Source organism: Dendropsophus ebraccatus, chromosome 5, assembly GCF_027789765.1.
Source record: "Dendropsophus ebraccatus isolate aDenEbr1 chromosome 5, aDenEbr1.pat, whole genome shotgun sequence".
Taxonomy (NCBI): domain Eukaryota; kingdom Metazoa; phylum Chordata; class Amphibia; order Anura; family Hylidae; genus Dendropsophus; species Dendropsophus ebraccatus.
This window is the reverse complement of record NC_091458.1, coordinates 24,034,434-24,060,586: the sequence shown is the minus strand read 5'-3', so window position 1 is coordinate 24,060,586 and position 26,153 is coordinate 24,034,434. Positions and strand designations below refer to the sequence as shown.

Below are 26,153 nucleotides of genomic sequence, written 5' to 3'. Positions count from 1 at the left end.
TGAGTGTATTACATTTCTGTGCAGAGATACAGATCTACAAGCGAGAAGATATTTGCATAGAAACATTACTTTAGGCTTCCCCAGTCTGAGACATGTCAGAAAATTACATGTTTGGAACCAGTAGCCGGAATATCCAGAAACAGAAGGTTTATTGCGAACTTCCGTGTTCCAGAATCCTCATAGGCCGAAAATAGGTAAAAATTGTATCTTCATCGCTGGATTTGAGAGGCACATGAGATTTTAACTACAAAGTATGTAATAAACTAAAGTAACTAGACTGAACTAGCTGTATCCATGTTTTCCAGGCATTTTGCAGGCAGACCCCGGGCGGTATCCTCCATCAGCCTCAGGGATATGGGCGCAGATCAGTTTTGCTTCGTATGAACCAAAACTAATCTGCTACTTTTATTCTATAATCTGTCTCTCCATTTACTCAAAAAGTGTCATTTTATCAGTGATTAGAGGTGAGCGAATCGCTTGGAAGTTAATTTCGCGAAGTTCGAAGTGAATATTCGCAAGTATGCGTGAACAAGCGAATTATTATTAAACAGGCAAACTATAGTAGCTACAATACTGAAACTGACAAAGTAGCGAGTTTTTCAACAGATGTTGCTGTGATAGTGTCAAGATTGAAAAATTTCAATTCTTTAAAAAGAATCAAGAGTCAATCATTCATTTTCCGCCATGGACAGTAGTGGACGTCGGTGGATCAGTGGCGTAATATCAATTTTCTCCCAGGACGGAAGTCGACATTTGTAAATGAGCACTCAGGTATTAAGATGGGCACTGTGTTCACTGTGACTTCCTATAATGCACACCCAGCACCCAGTGACTTCCTATAATGCACACCCAGCACCCAGTGACTTTCTATAATGCACACCCAGCACCCAGTGACTTCCTATAATGCACACCCAGCACCCAGTGACTTCCTATAATGCACACCCAGCACCCAGTGACTTCCTATAATGCACAGCCAGCACCCAGTGACTTCATATAATGCACAGCCAGCACCCAGTGACTTCATATAATGCACACCCAGCACCCAGTGACTTGGTATAATGCACACCCAGCACCCAGTGACTTCCTATAATGCACACTCAGCACCCAGTGACTTCCTATAATGCACACCCAGCACCCAGTGACTTCCTATAATGCACACCCAGCACCCAGTGACTTCCTATAATGCACAGCCAGCACCCAGTGACTTCATATAATGCACACCCAGCACCCAGTGACTTCCTATAATGCACAGCCAGCACCCAGTGACTTTCTATAATACACACCCAGCACCCAGTGACTTCCTATAATGTACACCCAGCACCCAGTGACTTTCTATAATGCACAGCCAGCACCCAGTGACTTCCTATACTGCACAGCCAGCACCCAGTGACTTTCTATAATACACACCCAGCACCCAGTGACTTCCTATAATGCACACCCAGCACCCAGTGACTTCCTATAATGCACACCCAGCACCCAGTGACTTCCTATAATGCACACCCGGCACCCAGTGACTTTCTATAATGCACACCCAGCACCCAGTGACTTCCTATAATGCACACCCTGCACCCAGTGACTTCCTATAATGCACACCCGGCACCCAGTGACTTTCTATAATGCACACCCAGCACCCAGTGACTTCCTATAATGCACACCCAGCACCCAGTGACTTCCTATAATGCACACCCGGCACCCAGTGACTTTCTATAATGCACACCCAGCACCCAGTGACTTCCTATAATGCACACCCAGCACCCAGTGACTTCCTATAATGCACACCCTGCACCCAGTGACTTCCTATAATGCACACCCAGCACCCAGTGACTTCCTATAATGCACACCCAGCACCCAGTGACTTCCTATAATGCACACCCTGCACCCAGTGACTTCCTATAATACATACCCAGCACCCAGTGACTTCCTATAAAGCACACCCAGTTCTGTAAGGTAACAGTTGCGGCAAATTCGTGAATTGTTACGAAATGAATTTAATGCCCAATTTGATGTGAATCGGAATTCATCAGATTCGGTTCGCTGATCTCTGTCACTGATCCAATACACAAGATAGCAAGCAGATGCCACCAAGCGCAGGCCATTTGTATAACAAACAATTTATTCAGAAGTCCAATAAAGCAACGCGTATCAAGGTCTTTGCCTCTTCCTCAGGTTACAGGACATAAAAAGGATAATGCTGTATCTGATGCTCGGAGGAACGCCGAACATCATATACAGCATTATCCTTTTTATGGCCATTTTTTTCCTCTCACTCCAAAAACATCTTTATAGGGTAACTGGTTTCATATGAACTTGGCTCTAATATGTGTGTGGGCCCCGACATGGGGAAATGTGATTGTGAGCCCAATTGGTGACAAGGACTGATGTGAATCATGGCAGTCTCGGTCGGAGATCACTTTCATACACTAGTTGCTTCTCCTGTACAGTATGGACCACATGTATCATCCTGCAAACGGATGATTTTCGGCGGAAAGTGCCGATTCGCGTATTTTTTTATACGCAAATGGCCGATCTGCGAATAAAATATTTGCAAATCGGCACTTTCCGCCGAGTACGCCAGGGGGGCGGAAAGCGGGCGTGTAGTGGGCGGAACGGTGGGCGCAGACTCAGAGTCCGCGCGATTTACCATCCGTTCCGCCCAAATATATGCCGAAAACCTACTCCAGTCCTCAGCTGGCGTAGGTTTTCGGCGGTGCGCACCGGCGCGCATGGGATTTATGTAGAGGCAGTCCGCCTCTACATAAATCTCCGTAGCGCCGGAGCTGCGGGGGCATTTTTAAGTCCGGAGTAAAAAACGCCAGACTTAATAAATGCCACCCAATGTGTTAGTTACTGAACAGACAGTACATTAGAAGTGATTTTTCTCATTTTCAGAAACTGCTAAATCTTTTATAATGCTTATTTCCTTGTAAAAGTCCCAGCGAGGTAAGGCCGAGGGACCTCTCACCACCAAGCTCTTCCATGGAAGTTGACCATCTTTCCAAGAACTTTATTTTTTTCTAGCTTAGAAATGATTCCCATCTGTGTTGCATTTGCAGATGAGTTTTCATCTAGGGTCCTAACTTGTATTTTTTTTTATGTACTTATGTAAATCTGCTCTTAGCTGTTTTTAGGCCAGCACAACATGATCCAAAGATGTTTCACTGTAAATACTGCAGTATATGGCATGTCGTAAGCCATTTGGGAGTACTCTCTTGGCTCATGTGTTTTCTCATTTAAAATGGCTTAAGAAAATATCTACTAACTTAGTTGAATTTACAAGAGACTGCAATGTCCATAAGAGGGTATAGTCTTTCTTTAACCTCAGCTAAAATGTTCTCTTCATGTCCTTATCCAAAATTAGTAGAACCCTTATCTCCTTGTGGGTTCCCCAACCTATATCAATCATGTTGATTCCATTTTATAATTGTTTTTGGTTTCCGGTAGTGTTGAGCACACCTCTCGTGTGCGGCACTGCTGTCCAAAATTAAACACTTGGCGTTTGATTCCCTGCGGCTCCAGAAGTTCAGTGCCGCCCTTGGAAGTCCCGGAAAACATGGATGCCACTGTGGGCTGTATCAATGTTTTATTGGCAGCCCTAGGGTTGCATCCAGGTTCTGCAGCTATGGGGAATCAAATGACGACTAGAGATGAGCGAACCTGGAGCATGCTCGAGTCCATCCGAACCCGAACTTTCGGCATTTGATTAGCGGTGGCTGCTGAAGTTGGATAAAGCCCTAAGGCTATGTGGAAATCATGGATATAGTCATTGGCTGTAGCTATGTTTTCCAGACAACCTTAGAGCTTTATCCAAGTTCAGCAGCCCCAGCTAATCAAATACCGAACGTTCAGGTTCGGATGGACTCGAACCCGAACCCGGTTCGCTCATCTCTAATGACGACCATTTAGGTTCAGAGAACATCGTCAAACACAAACAGTTTGTTCTACACTAGTTTCCAACCAACACTTTCTTTAGGGGTGCTACATTCCCATACAAACCTTATAGGGACAGAAGCTTGCCTTGAGATGGAAACCAACTGTCAGATGGAGACGCCATTGGTTTTCTGAAAATAGTTTTAGTTGATAACATCAAAAAATATATATGCACAGAATGAGATTGTCATACTTTCACAGTGTCCTTTCATTTGTAAACAATGAACCCGAGAGTCTCACCTGACTACGGATAAAAACTCCAGCTTTTTAAGCCCATTGTTTTTCGACAGGTTAGTAACATAATAACATTAAACTAATAAAAGAAACGCTCAACATAAAACATATGTAGTATGTTATGCCCAGTTTAATTCCTCAGGGGCAGGGCGCAAGAATTGAAAGAATTCTAAAAGAGATCATCTGTGTCATGCTCCGCCCCTGAGGACCCACACTGGGCTTAGAATAGGCCTATACATTCATTACCTTGTTCAGCTGGCTAGAGTTCTGTAAGAACCTTTATGCTTTGCCCAGTATGTGTTTATTTCAATGAGAAGAGGGACTAACCTACTGCTTTACCATTTTGGCATCAACTTATTTCCTATGGGAAAAAAGACACCAACATGTTGAGGTGTGGCATGCGTAAACACTTCCTCAACAGCTACCATTTTGACACTGTTTAACAACCCCCACTAATATCTAATGCTTATGGCCAGCTGTACATACACAGACAGTAAACCTAACCAAAGTTTATAAAATTTTTGTAAAAGTTGTAAACTTTTTTGAAAAAGAGACCCAAGTTATTTTTTTTTTAAATTGAAAGCCATCAAGTAGCAGATTATATTGTCCATAGTCGGCTGCACTGAAATGAGACTCATTATCGGTGTTGAATCAAACATAGCTCCTAACTACTAGGAGTATGAATGCCGAGCAGAATAATGGCCTTCTGCCTCATTTGTTTCCTATGTAAGGAAGTGGAACACAATATATAAATGACTTGGCACCTTGAAAGCCAAAGGCCAAATTTGCCTTTTTTTCCCAGAGGATTTCTGCAGACGAGGTAACCTTAGCCGCTGCGCGTATGCTATTTGTCACATTTCGGAGGGAGACATTTACACGCTCTGTGAACTGTGTAAACAGCCGCCTCCTACAATTTTTGAAACTTTTTTTTTTTTTTATAGTTTGCAATTAAAGCTGTTTGTCTTGTGCGTGAGCTCGTGTGGGATTTTATATATTGTGCTTGATTTGTGGTTCCCAGTAAATACGCCGCTCTGCTTTGCCCTCTATTGCCATTGAGAGAGAAAACTTTTTATTGTAGAGTCTGTTTTTTATTTAATACTTATACTTTAATTCCTTCACAATAAAGGGGTATTACAGTTTCAGCAAATTAAACGCATTCATGGCATAATGAAAAGTTACAAAATTTTCCAATATACATTCTGTATCAATTCCCTTTACTGGTGTTAAGACCTCTATGTGTTGTCATTGTTTGCTTCTAGAGAATGGAGACTGGATTGGTGTTGGTTATACTGGTGAGGTGTGCACTTGGGTGATTGTCTTTTCTAGCACATCTTCTTGAATAACTTTGCACACATAGGGGGACATTTATTAATTCTGCCATTTTTTGCAGCTCATATAATCTATGTAGAGGTGCAATGCCCCTACATTAATCACACGTGCACTGTAGCCCCTCTGTGCGCACAATGTGAAACCTACGCTAGTTCAGAGCTTTCGTAGATTTCACAAATTGTTGGATGCAGTGCACACAGACACCATTCCACCCCCTCCCCACCTCTCTTGTGCAAGTGGGGCGGAGGTGCAAATAAATAATTAGCGAAACAAACATTTGCTGGTAAGTGCCGCAGCTTCATTTACCCTTCTGAAGAAGATTATGACTACTATAATGATACAAAGTAGAAACAAGCAAGGGGAACTCACCAATTCTTCATGGCTTGAATTAATAAAATTCAATACATCAGAGATGAGGGGAAGAGAGGAAAGGTGGATCCTCAGGAGTGTACAAGTCCTTGGGCCTGTTTGTGCCTGCCAATCCACCTGTCCTCCCTTCCCCTCATCTCTGATGTACTAAATTAATAAAACAAGCCATGAAGAAGCAGTGAGTGACCCTTACTTGTTTCTACTTTGTATCATAGAGCATACTTGCTTTATATTGGGAGAGCCTCTATTGCTGGGCTAGCCCTACCTATCCCATAGTCGTGCTGCACTTCAGTGTAGTGGTGCCGACTGCACTCTTTTTGGACTATAACTATTATAATACTGTTCCTATATACAAGAATATAACTACTATAATACTGCCCCCTTTAAACAAGAATATAACTACTATAATGCTGCTCCTATATACAAGAATATAACTACATAATACTGCCCCCTATATACAAGAATATAACTACTATAATACTGCCCCCTATATACAAGAATATAACTACTATAATGCGGTTCAGGGAAGAAACAGAGTGCTGCACCTCACACCTATGGCTGATACTAGTGCCACTTGGCTAAATAAAAAACACATCAGAATTTTGTGTATGAATTGATCAAGCCATACTGCCCCATGTACTATCGTGCAGGTATCTGATACACATGGGTCCCTACACTAAGTCCACACCGTGCCAGTCAGTGGCCACCAACCCCGCAGGCGTGCACAGCCAGGGAACGGGGGCCATGGGACGGCCCTGCGACCCCCATGCCACAGGACCAGACCCAAAAACACCACACCAGAACCCGGCCAGCACCGCCGGCGGAGAAGGTCGCCCCCAAGCAGCACAAGTCTGGATAAGGTATTGCGCTCACCATAGCTGCAGCAAACAGAATGGGAAAAAACAGGAGGGATTAAAACCATGTGCACTCAGGTGTCTCCTGCTAATTGCGGTCATGTGGGTCTCACCAGGAGGAGTGCAATACACGGAGAAAAGAGAGAAACAAAATGTGGCTCAGGGAAGAAACAGAGTGCTGCACCTCACACCTATGGCTGATACTAGTGCCGCTTGGCTAAATAAAAAACACATCAGAATTTTGTGTATGAATTGATCAAGCCATACTGCCCCATGTACCTCGTGCCGGTATCTGATACACATGGGTCCCTACACTAAGTCCACACCGTGCCAGTCAGTGGCCACCAACCCCGCAGGCGTGCACAGCCAGGGAACGGGGGCCATGGGACGGCCCTGCGACCCCCATGCCACAGGACCAGACCCAAAAACACCACACCAGAACCCGGCCAGCACCGCCGGCGGAGAAGGTCGCCCCCAAGCAGCACAAGTCTGGATAAGGTATTGCGCTCACCATAGCTGCAGCAAACAGAATGGGAAAAAACAGGAGGGATTAAAACCATGTGCACTCAGGTGTCTCCTGCTAATTGCGGTCATGTGGGTCTCACCAGGAGGAGTGCAATACACGGAGAAAAGAGAGAAACAAAATGCTGCTACTATAATACTGCCCCCTATATACAGAATATAACTACTATAATACTACCCCCTATATACAGAATATAACTACTATACTACTGCTCCTATATACAGGAATATAACTACTATACTACTGCTCCTATATACAGGAATATAACTAATATAATACTGCTCCTATATACAAGAATATAACTACTATAATACTGCTCCTATATACAAGAATATAACTACTATAATACTGCCTCCTATATACAAGAATATAACTACTATAATACTGCTCCAGTATACAAGAATATACCTACTATAATACTGCTCCTATATACAAGAATATAACTACTATAAGACTGCTCCCTATATACGAGAATATAACTACTATAATACTGCCCCTATGTACAAGAATATAACTACTATAATACTGCTCCTATATACAAGAATATAACTACTATAATACTGCTCCTATATACAAGAATATAACTACTATAATACTGCTCCTATATACAAGAATATAACTACTATAATACTGCTCCTATATACAAGAATATAACTACTATAATACTGCTCCTATATACAGGAATATAACTCCTATAATACTGCTCCTATATACAAGAATATAACTACTATAATACTGCCCCCCTATATACAAGAATATAACTACTATAAGACTGCTCCCTATATACGAGAATATAACTACTATAATACTGCCCCTATGTACAAGAATATAACTACTATAATACTGCTCCTATATACAAGAATATAACTACTATAATACTGCCCAGAGAGTATTCATCTTGTGAAACAACCTGTGTAAGAGATATGGCAGCAGCTCCCTCCGGTCAGGTCCTCTTAGCTGTAGTCCACTCGTATAACATCAGTCTTTTACACTATGATTCTTGTTGACTTGTCCAGTGACCTGTTCTTCAAAGCGGAGGCATTACATGACAGACCTGACATTTCAATGACACTTCACCCACATAATTTAGACGTACAATTCTCTACACTAATCTTCATGGAAACATTGATGGAGTGAAAAGTTGTCCTCTTCACAGGGTTTGGTAAATCTCTACAATCCCCGCTGCACCTAATCCTCCTTGTACATTTCATGTAGATCAAAAGGTTGAACAATTCACTCCAGTGCACTATTCTCCATTAAACAATACCCAGATTATACTCGCTGAGATGTGGAGTAGGTTCTTACTGAGATGAGAAACTTCTAATATACTAGAAGGAAACACAGTCACCTTCCGAGGCGACACAATGGGGAGAAAGAGCCATGAACTGGATGTAATCCGCTAGGGCTCTGATCTGATTGTAGCACGTGGGAAAGGCTGCCTGGGATAGATTAGGCCTCTATTGGGAATACAGAGAGATAAACTCAAAGAGTCCTCATGGTGTAGTGTGAATTCTCTTCATACTTTGTCTAGACAACCCCTGAGTTTTATCACCTTTCGCACATTGTACCATTTTAGTAGCATTTAGAGTAATTTTATGGTTTTAGCTAATAGGAACAACGTTCAATTTCCTAATTTGTGGGTTCTAACTTGGTAAATTCTATAAGATATGGGTTTATTTTGTGGTGGGATACCACAAGATTTGGAGTGGAAGCCAAACTCAGGCTTTTCTCAGAGCGTGTCTTGTTGTGGAGATCACCAGTTGGCATAGGGAGGCAATGCATCCTGGGAAACGGGTATGCAAATGTAGGAAAAAGAACAGCTCTGTCTAGTGCCACCTTTTGGAAGTAGGAAGCTTGTAGGGTCAGGCGCTAACACTGTAAACACTGTAAACCAAGATTCTAGTTGGTTTGATAATCCTTGGTTGTGTTTGATGGCACTTTTATGCTAACTACCCCCAATAGGAGGCACTAGAGAAGCGGTGCCCGTCCTTCTAGAAGAGAGTTAAAGCGAAATAGAGGTGTAAATAAGTACATGGCTCAAGAGAGCTTCTTGTCAGGATTATAGGCATATATTTAATATTTCAATAGTCCTCTCCATTGCCAATCCTTATAGCTGATATGCAAATGAAATTCAAGTGCCCAAAGGGCATTGACCAACATGGCAAGTGCCCAGGTAAGTCCTGCCCATGCCCTCTTTATTACTGCCCACTTAAATGCTTTCATTTGACTGATAATAAGTAGATGAAGGTGACATGGGCAGAGCCTACCTAGGCTCTTGATGTGCTGAGGAACGCCCCCTTGGCACTTGAGTGTCATCCGTCTCTTAACAAAGAGTCTTATATCTCAGCGCTGGAAAGGACCACAGGGATAACAAAGATATGCCTGAAATCATAATGAGAAACTTTATCCAGCCGTCAGCTTATGTACACCACTATGTTCCTGCTGACAGGTCCACTTTAATTTGCAAGCTTTGCTCAGGTTCACACTACACTTAGGAAAAGGGTTTGGGTGGACCTAAGCATAATTCTTTTTCGTAGTGACTGCTTTTAGGGTAGATGCAGAATACCCTTGGCTTGTTTCAGAGTATAAGCCGAGACTTAGCCTCACTAATCTCTTAATGTCTTTGAAGTCCTTGTCGCAAATAGTGTAGATGGTGGTAGTCAGTGGCCACCCACATGGTAAGCCACTTGTACCTCTCTGCTATTCAAGCAACTTAAGGGGGTAAATTAGAGTTTTCAGCTGATCTGTTATCCTTGGTCTATTGGGCGCCTTAAAATATACCTAAACTTTTATTCAACATCAGCTGAGACCCCAATGATCCCTAGAATAAAAGTCTGGGTACTCTTTAACAAACTTGGTTGCTTAAACGGAGTTGAAAAAAAATTATATATATTTTATATATTTTAATATATATATATATATATATATATTTTTTTTTTTTTAATTTACAAATGACATATAATTTATCTATCTATCTATCTATATATATATATATATATATATATATATATATATATATATATCTCGATCTATTTTTTCTTTCATTTACATGATTGGTAGGTTCAAAAACTATATATATATATATATATATATATATATATATATATATATATATTATAATATACTGTATATAGTATAAGCCAACCTGTTGGAGGACTGAGCGTCTTTGTGGGGGTATCGCTGTTTCTATATAACATCACTCTACGCCTTTTTCTACTATCCATAGTGTAGAAAGCCGCCAAAGAGTGTCAGTTTCTCCGGAGGACCTGACATGTCCATGTAGCCCATTGATTTCAGTGGGCATTGTACTCTACTCCATTTCTCCCAGTGGTGGCGCTGTAGGGAAACAGAACATTTCAATCACAGATTATAGCTGTGTTGCTTATCCCTACTAACAATACTGAACTCTGTCACGTACAGCCCCCTTTATATGATCCCCATTGTTTGTTTTCCTTTGACGTAGGAGTGGGAGATGTGAATAATGAATGGGGTTGTGGAATGTGGAGGACGCCTCGGTGAACCCGGAGAGCGGTGGCGGCGCGCTGTTTACATTTTAATAAATTCTTGATAATTACTTGCACATGCCCAGCTTGTTCTGATTGTCTTCCTATTATGACACTCCCTGGAAACCCGCATTTAATTGTTGCTACTGCGCGGTGTTATGTAGACCAGTAGCACATCGTAAATCACTTTCAGAGTCTCCCAGAACAATATGGGTAAAAAAAAAAACTTTGTGCATTTCCACTATTTACTCCAAACGTGTGACCGGTAGCTGGCGGGGACATCTGCATCGGATAAAAGCCACAGTGTTTCCAGGATTGTTTTATTTCTGGGTAATAACCTTAGTGTTACAGCATTGCCAAAACATTTCTACATACAGATACTATGTGTCAAACACGTTATAGCAGCAGAGGGACGGGAAGTGGGGTAAGTTATTTATTACCCATGGGGCCAATAGATTCTATAGTAGGGTTGCCCATCCTGTAGCTCTCCAGCTGTTGCAAAACTACAACTCCCAGCACGCCCTGACAACTCTTTGCAGCTGTCCACAGGTCCGAAGAACCACAAATTGAGGAAACGATATCAGTCTGACTATAGAGATCATTGGAGATACATTGCTGTTGCTGGGAAACGCTCCTTCCACTTCATGGAAAATGAAGCATTCGGCCCCTCTTTGGCTCCGTAGAGCTGGTAGCCCATGCATCACTCTCTGCAATGACTTGTGAAGGGGGTCTAAACTATGGAGCCCAGGCTAATGTATGGCCTGTGTCATACACAGTCATGTGCAATAAATAAAAGTTAACAGGTCCTATACTGTCTGTTATTGTAGATCCAAGTTGGTCCTATTGGGTGCAGTGTACACGGACACATTCCTAACTAGAACTATTGCTTCTAAGCGAGAATACCTAAAACGTTATACTCTAATACTAAATGCAATAGAGGAGAACCCCCATATACGTATGGGTCCCATGCACCTCTTTGGATGGCTTATTACTAGTGAGGAGCGAACCATTTCCTAACCCGAACACTTTAAATGGGAAGAGAAGAGGTAAAGAAGAGGTTTGGTAGCTAAATTCCAGCATGTCCAACCCAACTTTCCCCTGACATCTTCTGCCCATATACGCATTAACCTAAACATATATGGTCCTTACAAAAAGCCAACTTTTGCCTAATATAGACTGTATATGGGGCGTCTTATACTTTGGGTACGAGTCCTGTGACTAAAGGTGCCTATACACCTTCAAAACCGTCAGCCGACTGTTCGGCAGATGGTTATTTTTTCCTCCCTTCACATCCATATGAACATTTGGCATACCCGGTCGTTGATTTGTTCTCTATGGAGTGAGGATGAGTAAACCAAAGCCAGACAGCTCTGGCATGGGCTTATCCCATACAAAAAAAATACCATCTGTCGGAGTCTCGGGAGACCTTCATACACCTTATATCTTCCTCCACCACTGGCAGTGGGTTTGGCTGACTTTAGTATAATGTGTATGAGTTGTTTGATTCTTGGGCCATCCATTTTGTAATGTAGTTATCAGTCCAGGCCTGGGTTTCTGGGGATCCAAAGGTCCCTCTGGCATTTAATAAAACAGCACATTATAGTAAGTGGTATATTAAGTGAGGTGGCACCACCTACAGATTTTGTGTTGAGACCAAAGGTTTGTATCATAATCTAGGTCTGCCTTAGATCTACCCTAGACCATAAGATGTATGACTATATTATAGATGTTCCTATATAATTGATAGGAGCTATATCTCCTTTTTGCAGCCAATTTAAAGAGGCCTACATTGACCTGCAGATCATTTTCTTTGTACCCCATGGTGTAGGACATGGAAATACAGCTGCCTTGCCCCGGTCTTTTTATTGTTTGCATACCAAAAAAGCAATGGTTTGGAAGCTTAAGATAGTCAATTAGTGAATAGCTCCAGGTGGCCCGCCATAGCCGTGTTCTCCCTCGCCGCCATTGTCAGGCGAGTTTTGTAGTGTTAATCTTCTTAGTGACACTCCACACATGTAGAGTGGAGAGTCCTATCGAGAAATACATAGGGCTAAATTTACAAGCTCTCGAAAGTTGCTTTATATCATGAATGGCATTGACATCTGGCGGTAACTGTGGTGCTGTGGATAGGGAATTAAGAGACCTCTCTGCTAGTCAAGGTGAAAAGAAGGTTACACACCCCAATGGGTTTCTATAGGCACAAAGAAAGCCGAGCTGTATTGACACAGTACTCGGTTTGACAGAAACATCCTTAAAATGTTCGGAGGGAAGCCTTAATGAAAGAAACTAATTCTTAGCTACGTGAAAAGGTTCCATCAGTCCCTCAATCCCCTTCTTTCTGTTTTCGGAGGCCGTGTAATAGAATCGCATATTAACATGGTGGCTGATAGAAAGCCATACAGGTCAGTGCTCTTACCACCACATTGTTGTCCACGCTGGTACAAATAACCATGTAAATTCTGCTTAAATGACCCGCTTACCCAGGCCATTTACCCTAGACAATGGAGAGGAATTTTTGACTATTTCCACTGGAATGTTCATTAGTGTTGAAAAACTTTGTTTAAGCGTTCACCCAACACTTAAAGTTTTCTGGTCTTTCATGGAATAACTTTGTTATATTGCTGGAGCCAATGGAGGCCAACCTTTTTCTGGATCAGTTCTCCAGTATATTTACAAATGGCACCAGGGATGGATATCCCCTTTAATTCCACCAATGTTCTTCATGACTTATTGTAACAATATTCTAAATGTTTAAAGGGGTTATCCATCGTCTCTTCCAGAGACAGTATGAATCTTGTCTCTAGTTTGAGTGCAGGTTTTGCAGCTCAGTTTCATTGAAGTAAATGGAGCTTAATTGCAAACTGCACCTGAACTGGAGACAAGAGTGGGGCTGTCTTTGGATGAACGTGGCTGTGCTTTTCTAATGCTGGATAACCCCTTTAAATGTTATTCTCTATGGTTAATCATATATTACACAATCATTTGGTAGTATTCATGTTTTTTTTTGTTTTTTTACACAGGCCTCCGAGACATTGTTCCGCATGGGCGTAGCCAGAGGTTATGTGAAGCCTATTAGACACGGAGAGGTAAGCCTGTTCATAGTGATGATGAATGTTGCAGTCCTTTATATTCTGTTACAGTGCATACTTTTCATGATTTGCATGGAAGCTCATTTGAAATGTGTAATTCGGTTGAATATCTTAACTTTGATATGAATGGGAAAGGTCTTCCTGTGGTTGGTAAATTATTCTTCCTACCATCAGGCTAGGCAATCAATGTATAATCGATCAGGGTCTGACTTCTGGAGCACTGCCAATCAGCACAAGGATAGGCCATCAGTGTAAAAGTTTTGGAAAATGCCTTTAAATGGGTAGTTCCCAACCTTATACTTCTGTCGGCTGTTCCTGCGTCTTGTGGTGTTGGCCATTGGTTTAAGGTGTATGGGGCTTTCCCGACTGACCACCGACAGATGATGTCGTTGAGATAGGGGTCATGTATGATGGAAAATCACTGCCTGACCCCTATTACACGTGCCGACAGCGAGCGGGTAAGTGCGAGGGTGGGGGTCTGCCCCAGGGAGCCCATCGGAGATAGCGGCGGTCTGCTGCCACCGCTGCTATTACACAGAGTGACGGCAGCAGATCGTTGCAATCCTGGTCATTTCTCTTTCAACATGTTGAAACACATTGAAAGACCACGATCAGCCGACATCGTGCATGTTGGCTGATCGTTGCCTTTTACTACACAAAGCAATTATCTATTATGTAATAGGGCCTTGAGTCATACTCAACTACCTTGGTCCCCCCAAGTGATGTCATTTGTTCCACTGCTCATCGCTCTTCCTCTTACTCCTGAGAGGATGGCTAGCCCAGCCAATCACATACAGAGGCTAGACACTGCTGCAGTCAGTGATTGGCTTAGCAGGCAGTTTCTGCAGAGATGACACCATTGGGAAAGTAGAAAGATGAATGTCAAGCTGATGACATCACAATGGCAACTGCAGGGAACTGGGTGGGTGAGTATGCTTTTTCTTTTTTTCTTTTTATTACAACCTCTATTTACCCCTGCATTCTTTTAAGACTGTCTTCTTCCTGGAATTGTGTAGTCCTTTTCTTACCAAGACAAACTTTTTAGAATGTCATTCTTGGATATTGATCTTTAGAATTTCTCTCTTTTTTTTACCCCCATGACAGCTACATTTTTGCTTATTTGCTTTGTTTTTGATTAATTGGTTGGCTTGGTGATGGTGATCATTCACAATGTGTTTTTCTCCTCCACCTGCTCCGTCATTACCACTAACAATAAGGCGGCCATGCACAGCAGGTTACTTGCTGCCACCTAAGCCAGTCTAATGGCCGCCTCTATAGTGCTTCATTGTTGATACTGTTTATTCCGCCTTTGATCCTACACAACCTACAGAATATTAATGAGAGTCCATAAGTACCCCACCCCATCACTGGTGATATGATCGTATCTCGCTGTTTACACACGGATTACACTGAGGCCCTGACATCGGAGCACATACGGATGGTGCCAAGAATCAATTATATCAGCCAGGTTGGCAAAGCCTCTCATATAGTTTCCTCTCTAACCACAATGGGAGGATTATGCGAAGCATCACGAAGACGGGATTGTTTGATGGTAACTGCAGGATTCACATGAAAGAGACAGTGTTTAGTGATACATGTACAATGCAGCTCCAGATCCGCTTTCTATGGGAGACCTAATTATTGAAATGATACAGCGTCTAATAACAGCATGTGACCCCACAAGAATTCTACCAACACCGGATTCACCCATCAGCTCACCGCGCCATTCAGGAAAGATGGTATAAGAGGAAGGATTTCTCTAGTCACATTATCTTTAACACTTATATGTTATTCAATGGCTTCCTAATAATATATAAATATATATATATATATCACAACTCTTTACAATACAGAGGAAATAGGGGACACAAGAGGTGTGAGGACCCTGCTCACAAAAGCTTACAATCTATGGCTATGTTCACACATTGTATGACACCGGCCATTCCATGACCTGGCCGGGTCACAGAACGGTCGGTGTCAGAAAAGATCATGATCTTTACTGCCGTTGAATCCATGCGCTCCCGCATCCGAATTCCCTGCTGCACACAATGGAGGGTGCGGCTCTGACAGGGTTTTCTGCGGCTGCTATTTATTGAAAAGCAGCCACAGAAAACTGACATGTCAGTTTCTTGCGGTGGTGCGAGGGATCTCGGCCGGAGCGTATATTATGTGTATACTATCCGGACGGAATTCCTAAGAAGGCACTACGTAAGTTCTGTAGGAATCCCTGCCGTTGTTACAACGGACATGATTACTACGGAACTTAGGTAGTGGGAACATGGCCTATGAGGGAATAAGAGACATAAGAGGAGTGAGGTCCCTGCTCACAAGAGCTTACAATCTATGGGAAACTAGAGGGACACAAGAGGACTTAGGGCCCTGCTCACAAGCGCTTACAATCTATGAGGGAATAGGAGACGCAAAAGAAGTGAGGACCCTGATAACAAGAGCTTACAATCTATGAGGGAATATGAGACATAAGAGGAGTGAGGTCCCTGCTCGCAAGAACTTACAATCTATGAGGGAATAGGAGACGCAAAAGAAGTGAGGACCCTGATCACAAGAGCTTACAATCTATGAGGGAATACGAGACATAAGTGAGGTCCCTGCTCACAACCACTTACAATCTATGGGAAACTAGAGGGACACAAGAGGAGTGAGGGCCCTGCTCACAAGAGCTTACAATCTATGAGGGAATACGAGACATAAGTGAGGTCCCTGCTCACAACCACTTACAATCTATGAGGAAATAGGAGACATGAGGAGTGAGGGCCCTGCTCACAAGAGCTTACAATCTATGAGGAAATAGGAGACATGAGGAGTGAGGGCCCTGATCACAAGAGCTTACAATCTATGAGGAAATAAGAGACATAAGAATACAAGAGAAGAGAGATTGGGGACAATGTAGTCATGGTTGTATAACCATGTCATAATCATAGTTGTATAACCTCAGCTATTTCATGTTTCTTTTCCTCATCATAGTAAACATACTCATGTTCTGTCAGTGAATGAGAACACTGTTGCTCACAATCCGAGGCAGCAAACCCATACACAGCTAACACCCATTGACGTACATTATATAACTATAATAGGCCAAACAGACAGACGATTCTATAGACATAACCCAAGGGCAGACGGTCACATAATATTACAGCCGACCCCCGGGCCCGAGTACAGCATGTGACTATTTACAGGTCACGTCTCCTTCTCTATTATTGTGTTTCTGCCCTTCACACACTTTGTTTCCAGCCTTCTCCGCGTTACATTTGGCCCAGGGACGTGGAGCGTAGATGGATTTTCTGTGAGAATAACCAGAAGGGCCGGAAGGCTCGGAGGCCTGAGACCGCAATGTTTTTTTTGGAGGGGAAAGTTCTCTAGTGAAAGGATACTGAGCTGTAGGAAAGCAGAGCCGTAATCCCTTCAGGATAGCCTTTTATTATTAATAATCAGCGCGGGTTTACAGGTCACAGGTACTTGCGTGCAGATGTCTGTTTTCCCTTCGTCTGAGTTTATGTAACATATATTCTGCGGCCTGCTCTGCGGCCTTTCATTGGGTTATTCTCTTCCCAAGAAAAAAAAAATTATAGATATTATCTTTCCCACCTGCAACACCATGTAGGAATGCTGGAAGTTGTAGTGCCACAACCCCCTGAAGAAATACAGGTGACAACGCACGCCGAGGCATACTGAAAGAGTCCACCGAGAGGTGATCTAATGTAAAATAACACTGTGTCCTGCATTAAATAGGTGTAATATTACAATGCTGGGAACAAGATGAATTGTGAATACGGGAATTGTGAGGTAATTATTCACACTATGAGCATAAAATTGTGTTTACAAGAATAAGAGGGATTAAGGGGATTGTTCAGCTTTTAAAATCCTGGACTACTTTGTGACAAAAAGAGCGCCACACTTGTCATGTGTGGTACAGCAACTCAGTCCCCTATTCACTTTAATGGAACTGAGCTGCAATCCTAGACGTGTACAAGCCCTTAAAGTGATCTCTGTTTGTGGACTGCCATTTTATCTGTTATTTGGGGTAAAGGGGCCCACCAGTTTAGTAAAATGATCCTCTAGGGGCTAAATGCAGAATAAAAGACTTTAAAGGGATTGTCCAGCGAAAATATTTTTCTTTCAAATCAACTGGTGTCAGAAAGTTATATAGATTTGTAATTTACTTCTATTTAAAAATCTCAAGTTTTCCCAAACTTATCAGCTGCAGTATGTCCTGTAGGAAATGGTGTTTTATTTTCAGTCTGACACAGCGCTCTCTGCTGACATCTCTAGACGAGACAGGAACTGTCCAGAGCAGGAGAGGTTTCCTATAGGGACTCATAGAAAACCAAAACAAAGTTCCTGTCTCGGCCAGAGATGTCAGCAGAGAGCACTGTGTCAGACTGAAAATAAAACACCATTTCCTACAGGACATACAGCAGCTGATAAGTTTGGGAAAACTTGAGATTTTTAAATAGAAGTAAATTACAAATCTATATAACTTTCTGACACCAGTTGATTTGAACGAAGAAGATTTTTGCTGGACAACTCCTTTAATAAAAGAAGGCCTCAAGGGCTAGACATGTATGAAAGTAGTCAGAGAGTTTAGCGAAAGGTCCGTGGGATCAACACTTTAGCAATAAAGGTCTACAAGTAAGGAAATCAGAATTAAGGGGTTGCAAGACTTCAGCAAAATGGTGGTGTACGTGTACCTGTCATTTATGTCATTTATGGACATAAGAAGGAGCACTATGTTTGGCCTTAATGTAGCTACTCCCCATGTACACCCCCTTCCCAGGAGTAGAAGAGATGAGGCAAATAACACCACCCATCTACTTTTATGCAAGCGGCAACCGAAGTGCTCAGGATTCCCAATGCTAGCGATTGCATACCCCAAACCACCCCTGTTTGGGTAAGCGTCTAAAGCCTAGGCATGCTCTTACCCAGCCTACCCCTTGTTTCAGCCTTTCTTCATAGACTTACATGGGCAGCATGTAAATAGATCCCTCAGTAAGCTGAAAGGGGGAGATTTATCAAACATAGTGTAAAGTGAAACTGGCCCAGTTGCCCCTAGACACCAATCAGATTCCGCCTTTCATTCCTCACAGACTCTTTGGAAAATGAAAGGTGGAATCTGATTGGTTGCTAGGGGCAACTGAGCCAGTTTCACTTTACACCATGTTTGATAACTCTCCCCCAAAGTCCGTATTTCTTCTCAGGACAAAGGACCAAGACTGGATTTGACCAATGGCTGAAATTGGAATTAACGTTTTCAATATACTAATGAATACGTTAGGTTTACTGGCTTAAAGGGGTACCCTGGCAAAAAAAAATAAAAATAAAAAATCAAATCAACTGGTGTCAGACAGTTATATAGATTTGTAATTTACTTCTACTAAAAAACCCATGTCTTCCAGCTGCTGTATGTCCTGCAGGAAGTGTTGTACTCTTTCCAGTCAGACACAGTGCTCTCTGCTGCCACCTCTGTCCATGAAAACCTCTCCTGCTCTGGACAGTTCCTGACATGGACAGAGGTGGCAGCAGAGAGAGCACTGTGGCAGACTGGAACGAATACACCCCTTCCTGCAGGACATACAGCAGCTGATAAGTATTGGAAGAAGTAGATTTTTTAAATAAAAGTAAATTACAAATCTGTATAACTTTATGACCCCAGATGACTTCAAAACTTTTTTTTTCCCCACTGGGGTACCCCTTAAAGATTTCCTGTTGATGTCAGTGAGAGTGATCAGTCTTGTTTAACCTTATAGACTGAGAACCTGACCTGATGGTGCCATTTTGTCCTCCGTGTGATGCGATCGGCCATGATCAGGAGGGTTTCCCAATCCCTGACATCATGCAGAGCAGTGAGGAAAGATGTAATGACTGTGGTCAGGTCCAGTTTATTCTGGAGCTCTGTTCCTTATATCCGATCCGGTCCGTTGTATTTGTCTTGGCTGCTAGGATACTCGTATTGGGTACTGCAGTCAGTGAAGTCATATTATCATTGTTGTCTCTCTGCAACACTATGAAAGGCAAAAATATTTTCCTCATTACATGTAATAATTGGACGGCTCCTTTGGCAGATGCCGCGATCTTGCCTCCTGACTTCACGGCACCTTTCTCAGACCTTTGTGTATTTACACAATTACATAGCAACTACAGGGAGAGATTGCTTTCCCACATTTGAAGGTGACGGCAGAGAAAAGCCGAATCCAACTGGACGCTCATAGTCCCAGTGCTACTAAAACCCCGTCCTGGTCAGACATCCAGGGCTAAGAATGAGGAATTCATGAGGGATCATGGGCAGCCATTCACAGCGCAATGGAAGTGTTAGTGTTGAGAATGGAGCCTTGCCGTAAGAAGAGACACTTAAAGGGGTACTCCAGCAAAAAATAATAATAATCTTTCCAATCAACTGGTGCCAAGGATTTCTAATGTACTTCTTTAAAAAAAAATCTTAAACCTTCCAGTACTTATCAGCTGCTGTATGTCCTACAGGAAGTGGTGTATTCTTTTCAGTCTGGAGAGCAGGATAGGTTTTCTATGGGGATTTGCTACTGCTCTGGAATGCACCGCTTCCGACAGGACATACAGCAGCTGATAAGTACTGTAAGTATTGAGAATTTTTAATAGAAGTCAATTACAAATCTCTGACACCTGTCGAATATCACTGGAGTTCCCCTTTAAAATATGAATGGACACTCACTATTCTGCTGGAGGGGTCACTGACTATATACATTACATTACTTATCCAGAGTTACGTCCTGTATTATACTCCAGAGCTGCGATCACTATTCTGCTGGTGGGGTCACTGTGTACATACATTACATTACTGATCCTGAGTTACATCCTGTATTATACTCCAGAGCTGCACTCACTATTCTGCTGGTGGGGTCACTGTGTACATACATTACATTACTGATCCTGAGTTACATCCTGTATTATACTCCAGAGCTGCACTCACTATTCTGCTGGTGGGGTCACTGTGTACATACATTACATTACTTATCCTGTACTGATCCTGAGTTACATCCTGTATTATACTCCAGAGCTGCACTCACTATTCTGCTGGTGGGGTCACTTTGTACATTTATTACAACCACTGATTTCAACTCTTGGATTCAAAAATTTCCCGAAAATTCAGAGATTCCTAATAATCAATATGAGGCTTCTAGGCCCCCAGAGTTGAAGCTGTAGACCAGGAATGAGGAACCTTCAGCCCTGCAGCTGCTGTAAAACTACAATTCCCATCATGCCTGGACAGTCTTTGGCTGTCCAGGCATTAAGGGAATTGTAGTTTTGCAACAGCTGGAGGGCCATAGGTTTCCCATCCCTGCCATAAACTTTTAAGGGGAGATTTATCAAACATGGTGTAAAGGGAAACTGGCTCAGTTGCCCCTAGCAACCAATCAGATTTGGCCTTTCATACCTCACAGACTCTTTGGAAAATGAAAGGTGGAATCTGATTGGTTGCTAGGGGCAACTGGGCCAGTTTCACTTTACACCATGTTTGATAAATCTCCCTCATAGTCCGGGGAGAGTTTTCTTTCTCCTACAGTAAAAGCTGAAAGAAATTGGGGAAATTTCCCTGAGTGTAAAGGAAAGTCGACCCCTTAAACTTTCACAGGAAAACGAGATTAATGCCTGCTGTTCAGTGTTACGTGTCAAATATCGCAGTCACCGAATTCCATCTCCTGAAGTGTTGCTTTATATGAGGGAGTTGTTAAACTATTCCAGCAATGCTTATTAGTCGCTGTAATCAGTATAACAACCTTTCAAAGTTCAGACCTTGAAATAAGAGGCAGAAAACACCAGCCGTGCCGGCAAAATAACACGACTCCCCGGGACCCGGCCAAGGCGAGATTTCTGCAGACGCCTTCCGAATTAATATTAATGTCCACGCTCATTTATCACGGTCCTGCACCCAATTTGTAGCGTCCCTGGATCACTACACGTCCTCCGGCCCGCGCTTTAATTGAGGCGTAATTAAGTTAGAAAATATTTATTCAGCTTGAAGTGGGATCGGTAACAAGGAGTGTTTTGTGTTGGGCAATGTGACAGCGTTCTCGCTTTCCATCTGTGTCATGTCGGAGGCTCTGTTTAGCACGTATCTTGTTGGCCTAGATTTGCCCTGTTTAAAGGTTTTTTTTTTCCTGGGAGCAATTTTTTTTGTTATTTTAAAGGGTCTGGAGGGGGCCTGGTCCCCACGGCTCAGGTGATACCTAAAGAAAGGAAAGGTCCACTCAGTGGTTGAAACTGTAACCCATTGTAACACTGCTGGCTGATACTCACCAGCGCCGACCAGTCCTGTCCACTCCTCTGCTGTGCTCTGTGCTCCTCCCAGGGTTTCTTATGTCTTATGGCGTCTTCTTTCTCTTTCTGCTGCAATGACACCTCTGGCCACTGGGGTGCACAAGCGGCCAACTGCTCTAGATTTATAGAGAAAGACACCTGCACCTATTTAATCTAGCCCCACCTGCTCTGTTCTGCCTGAGCATTGTTGCATTTTAGCATTTTAAGCTAAGATGCTTTTCTTTGATCCTGCTGTGTATCCTAACACCAGGGGCGGATTAACTTTACCATAGGCCCCGGGCTGTTCACCAAGCCTGGGCCCCCCAACCCCACTGTAACTATGGCAGCACTAGCCTGGCGTTCATAGTACAGGATAGATAATGTCATGATGTCCTGATTTGTGCAAAATTGCCATTTAAAAAACTGTGATTTTTGCAAATCATGGCGGAAGTGTAGCCAGGAGACAGTACACCACTGAAAGTATAAGTCTTTTTGGGTGGTCATGGGCCCCCCAGGAGCTCAGGGCCCCGGCCTGCCGCCCGAAACGCCCCTATTATAATCCACTACTGCCTAACACACCCCTGTTCTTCAGTGTATGCTTCCTGCCCGACCCCCTGCCTGTATCGTGTACCTCTCCTGTTGCCGACTTGGATTTTCTGACCTGCCTCTAAAGCTGCCTGTCCTGACCCTTCGCCTGTGTGACTACGATACCTGTTTCATCCCTACTACTACAATGACTCATGACCCATGCTGATGACCCATCTTGCTGGCCACGTATACGCAGCCAGCTCCCTGGTGCCTTGCACCGACTCAGTCTTGTTTTTGGGCTCCAGCCGCTGCTCTCTGCGGGACCACACCTTTGAAGCAACCTGGTGTCCTCTAGCCACAGAAGTCCAGCTTCCCAATTCTGGAGCGAGATTAAGGGGGAAGACCCAGAGGGCATTCTAGACTCCGCTAAACTGGTAGAGCAGCACAGCAAGTCCATGCTCACTGTCTGTTACACTCATGTTGAGAACACACAGCTATGTGATGATTTAGCCCAATAGTGTCAAACCTCCAATGGACAGCCAAAGCTTTAGCTTTGACACCTGTGGTTTAGCCCTTGGTAGGATTCGAACCCTTGACCCCGGAACTGCAAGACAACATTTCTAACTATTGAACCATGTGTGAGTTCTCTTCTGTGGATAGTCACTTTTTATAAAGATATTCTGCAAGGGCTCCTAAATAGCAGCACCACCACAGGTAGAATTAAGTATTACACTATTCCTATTGAAATCACTCGGATTTCTGGGTTATCCATGAACGTGATGTCCTCCGGAGTAGGGATGGTCCGAACAGAGTTCGGTTCGGGTTCGTACGAACCCGAACCTTTGGTAATGATTTCCGCTGTCCACGGAGCGGGCGGACCCAGCGAGAGGACCGCCTGAAAAACTGGGATACAGCCTATGGCTATGGCTGTATCCCAGTTTTCCAGGCGTTCCTCCCGCTGGATCCGCCCGCTCCACGGAACGGGTAGACAGCCGGAATCTGCTGCCGAGCGTTCGGGTTCATACGAACCCGAACCTCGGCAGGTTCGGACCATCCCTACTCCGGAGAAAGAGACACTCTTGGTAACTACTTTGGCTTCCATACGTGGATCCTCTATTGGCTCAAGTTTTTTTTAATAAATGCAATTTACAAATCAGTTAATTTGATAAAATGAAAATCTGAAGATGATTACTTTAAAAATAAATAGAAATACAAATTTAATTTTAATTTAAAGGTGTCTCAGGTTATATATAAAAGGGATCTTTAATGTATTCTCTGAGACCCCTTTAAATTGAAATTAAGGCTATGTTCACACTGCGTATGAATCCGTCCGTAGTGCAAACCGCGAATATACGCACCTAGTTTTGAGGTTGATGCGTTCGCTTGAAAGTATACGATATACTCCCGCACAATGCACACTATGTATGAGCTTACGGCCGGATCGTATACGGCGCCGTGAAAAATGAACAAGACCATTGTTTGAGGACGGAAATGTTGAAACTCACGGCCGTGGATTTCCATGCGGTCCCGTACGGAGTACTTATTCCAGCCAAATTGAACTTGATTTTTCGATCCAAAAGGTTCTGTGTGGTTTACGGGGCTGGGCGAAGATTTCCAAGTAAATGACCTGCCTCAGATCGCTTCGAAACAAGCTAGGGAAGCATAACTGTACTGCGGGTGTATGTTCGCAGTTTGTACCCATTCGGCCGCATGTCTATTTTTCCCACGCCCGTAGTTTCAGCCGCACATGTACGGCGGCGTACGATCTACGGACAGATTCATACGCAGTGTGAACATAGCCTAAATTTGTATTGATATTTTTTTTAAGTAATCATCTCTGGATTCAGCGCAAATTCTAATATTTTTTCTCATTACACTAAAATATACTGTGTCTTACTGTGTGTAAATATTCCGATGTCTGTTCCCATATTAGTGTGGGAAATCGTCCCCACAAATTAAATGATGTTATTTTTGGCCAGTGTCCGTTTCGATGACATTTGTGAGAGGCTGATATAACATGAGGAGATGTGGACACTACATTCATAGTATGGACATTGAAAGATTTATGGGAAACGTGAGCCTATCAAGGTGCAGGGTATACCGACACATCAGTCATATTTATTTTGTATGGCAATTAAAGTACCATACCAGTGGTATCCTCTTTGGGACTACTTTAGTGACCACAAGCAAGGGATGAATCTAACCTGCTGATATGTCCCTATTGTGCTGGAGACACAAAGTAGGAAGGCATGTCTCTTACCTTCATCCTCCGCACCGTTCCGATGCAGTTAGTCGTTTGTTCTATGGTCCATTGAGATCATTTGGAGCACTGCCCGCCCCATAGCACCCGTCCGCCCCCAGCCAGCCCGACTCTTTCTAATGATAATCAATGGCGAGGGCAGGCCAAAACCACAATAAGAGGACGGGGTAATGCTTCTAATGATCTTACCCGACCGTTGAGCAAACGACTAACTGCATCGGAATGAAGGTAAGAGACATACCTATATCCGCGGCTTCTCCTGCACAATAGGGGGCTATCAGCAGGTTAGATCCGACTAACCTGCTGATAGTTCCTCTTTAAAGGGGTTGGCCACCATTAGGAACATTTTTGTAAATGAATACCAACCATGCCAGTGACTCACTGATATCCCACTGCAGCCTTGTTGTTTATGAATACGTAGCTCCACCACCTTATGGTCCCACATCCCTCTGTGTACCCAGAAGGTTCGGCCTCTCCACTTAACACTCGTGCAGAATTCTAGGACTGTGGACCAAACAGTTGGGGGGAATGTTTAGTTCTACGAATGGGGGGGTTCAATAGTTTATTAGCTATAAATGCAGCTGGTGGTAATGATTCAGAAATAGGGTTGTAGTATCGAAGCCATGGAAGATATTTTGGTGTATAGTTTGCTGACACGCATATAACCCCGTATATAATACACTGTGCTCCCAGCTACACACCATACTGATAATCCCACAGACAGCCCAGCACATTGCTGTAAGCGTCAGCAGGCTATAGAGAGGAGTCCGGGACATCTGATGCTCCTCTCCATCCATCTGCTTGTTGCGGTGACAAAGATGGCTTTATTACTGAGGGTTCAAAAGTTCTGCTCTCACGGATTGCCACCACATCTCTAGTTTCCCTCTTTTTGTTTCAGTTCTGCTCTGAAAAAAAAGTGAACTTTCATACTTCTTCTCATACCTATAATGTCACTGCAATGAGCGTGAAGGTTACTGGGACTCATTGCAGCTTTATAATGGGACACAAGAAACTACAAAAACAACCTAAACAATTAGTAATGAGCGATGATTGTGTGTACATTCTGCCTAAATGTATAACTCACTGAATCTACTTGGACCTATTGAGATAATGCATCAGGGTTAAAGGGGAACCTCAGCAGGTTAGATTACTCTATATATGTCCCTATAGCACATGGGACACTGAGGATGAAGGTATATCTCTTTTACCTTCATCTTCGGCATTGTTCATTTGCAGTTGTTAATGTAAGGC

At 43.1% G+C, this 26,153-nt stretch overlaps 1 protein-coding gene across 1 annotated transcript in view; it reads left to right on the top strand.

Moving 5' to 3' along the window:
• The window catches only part of TMEM135 (transmembrane protein 135), a 271,742-nt gene that overhangs the window by 147,866 nt on the left and 97,723 nt on the right, over positions 1 to 26,153 (top strand). The window contains exon 5 of the mRNA XM_069969670.1: positions 13,760 to 13,825. Within this exon, the coding sequence (XP_069825771.1) occupies positions 13,760 to 13,825 (66 nt within the window). The remainder of the gene's footprint in view (positions 1 to 13,759; positions 13,826 to 26,153) is intronic.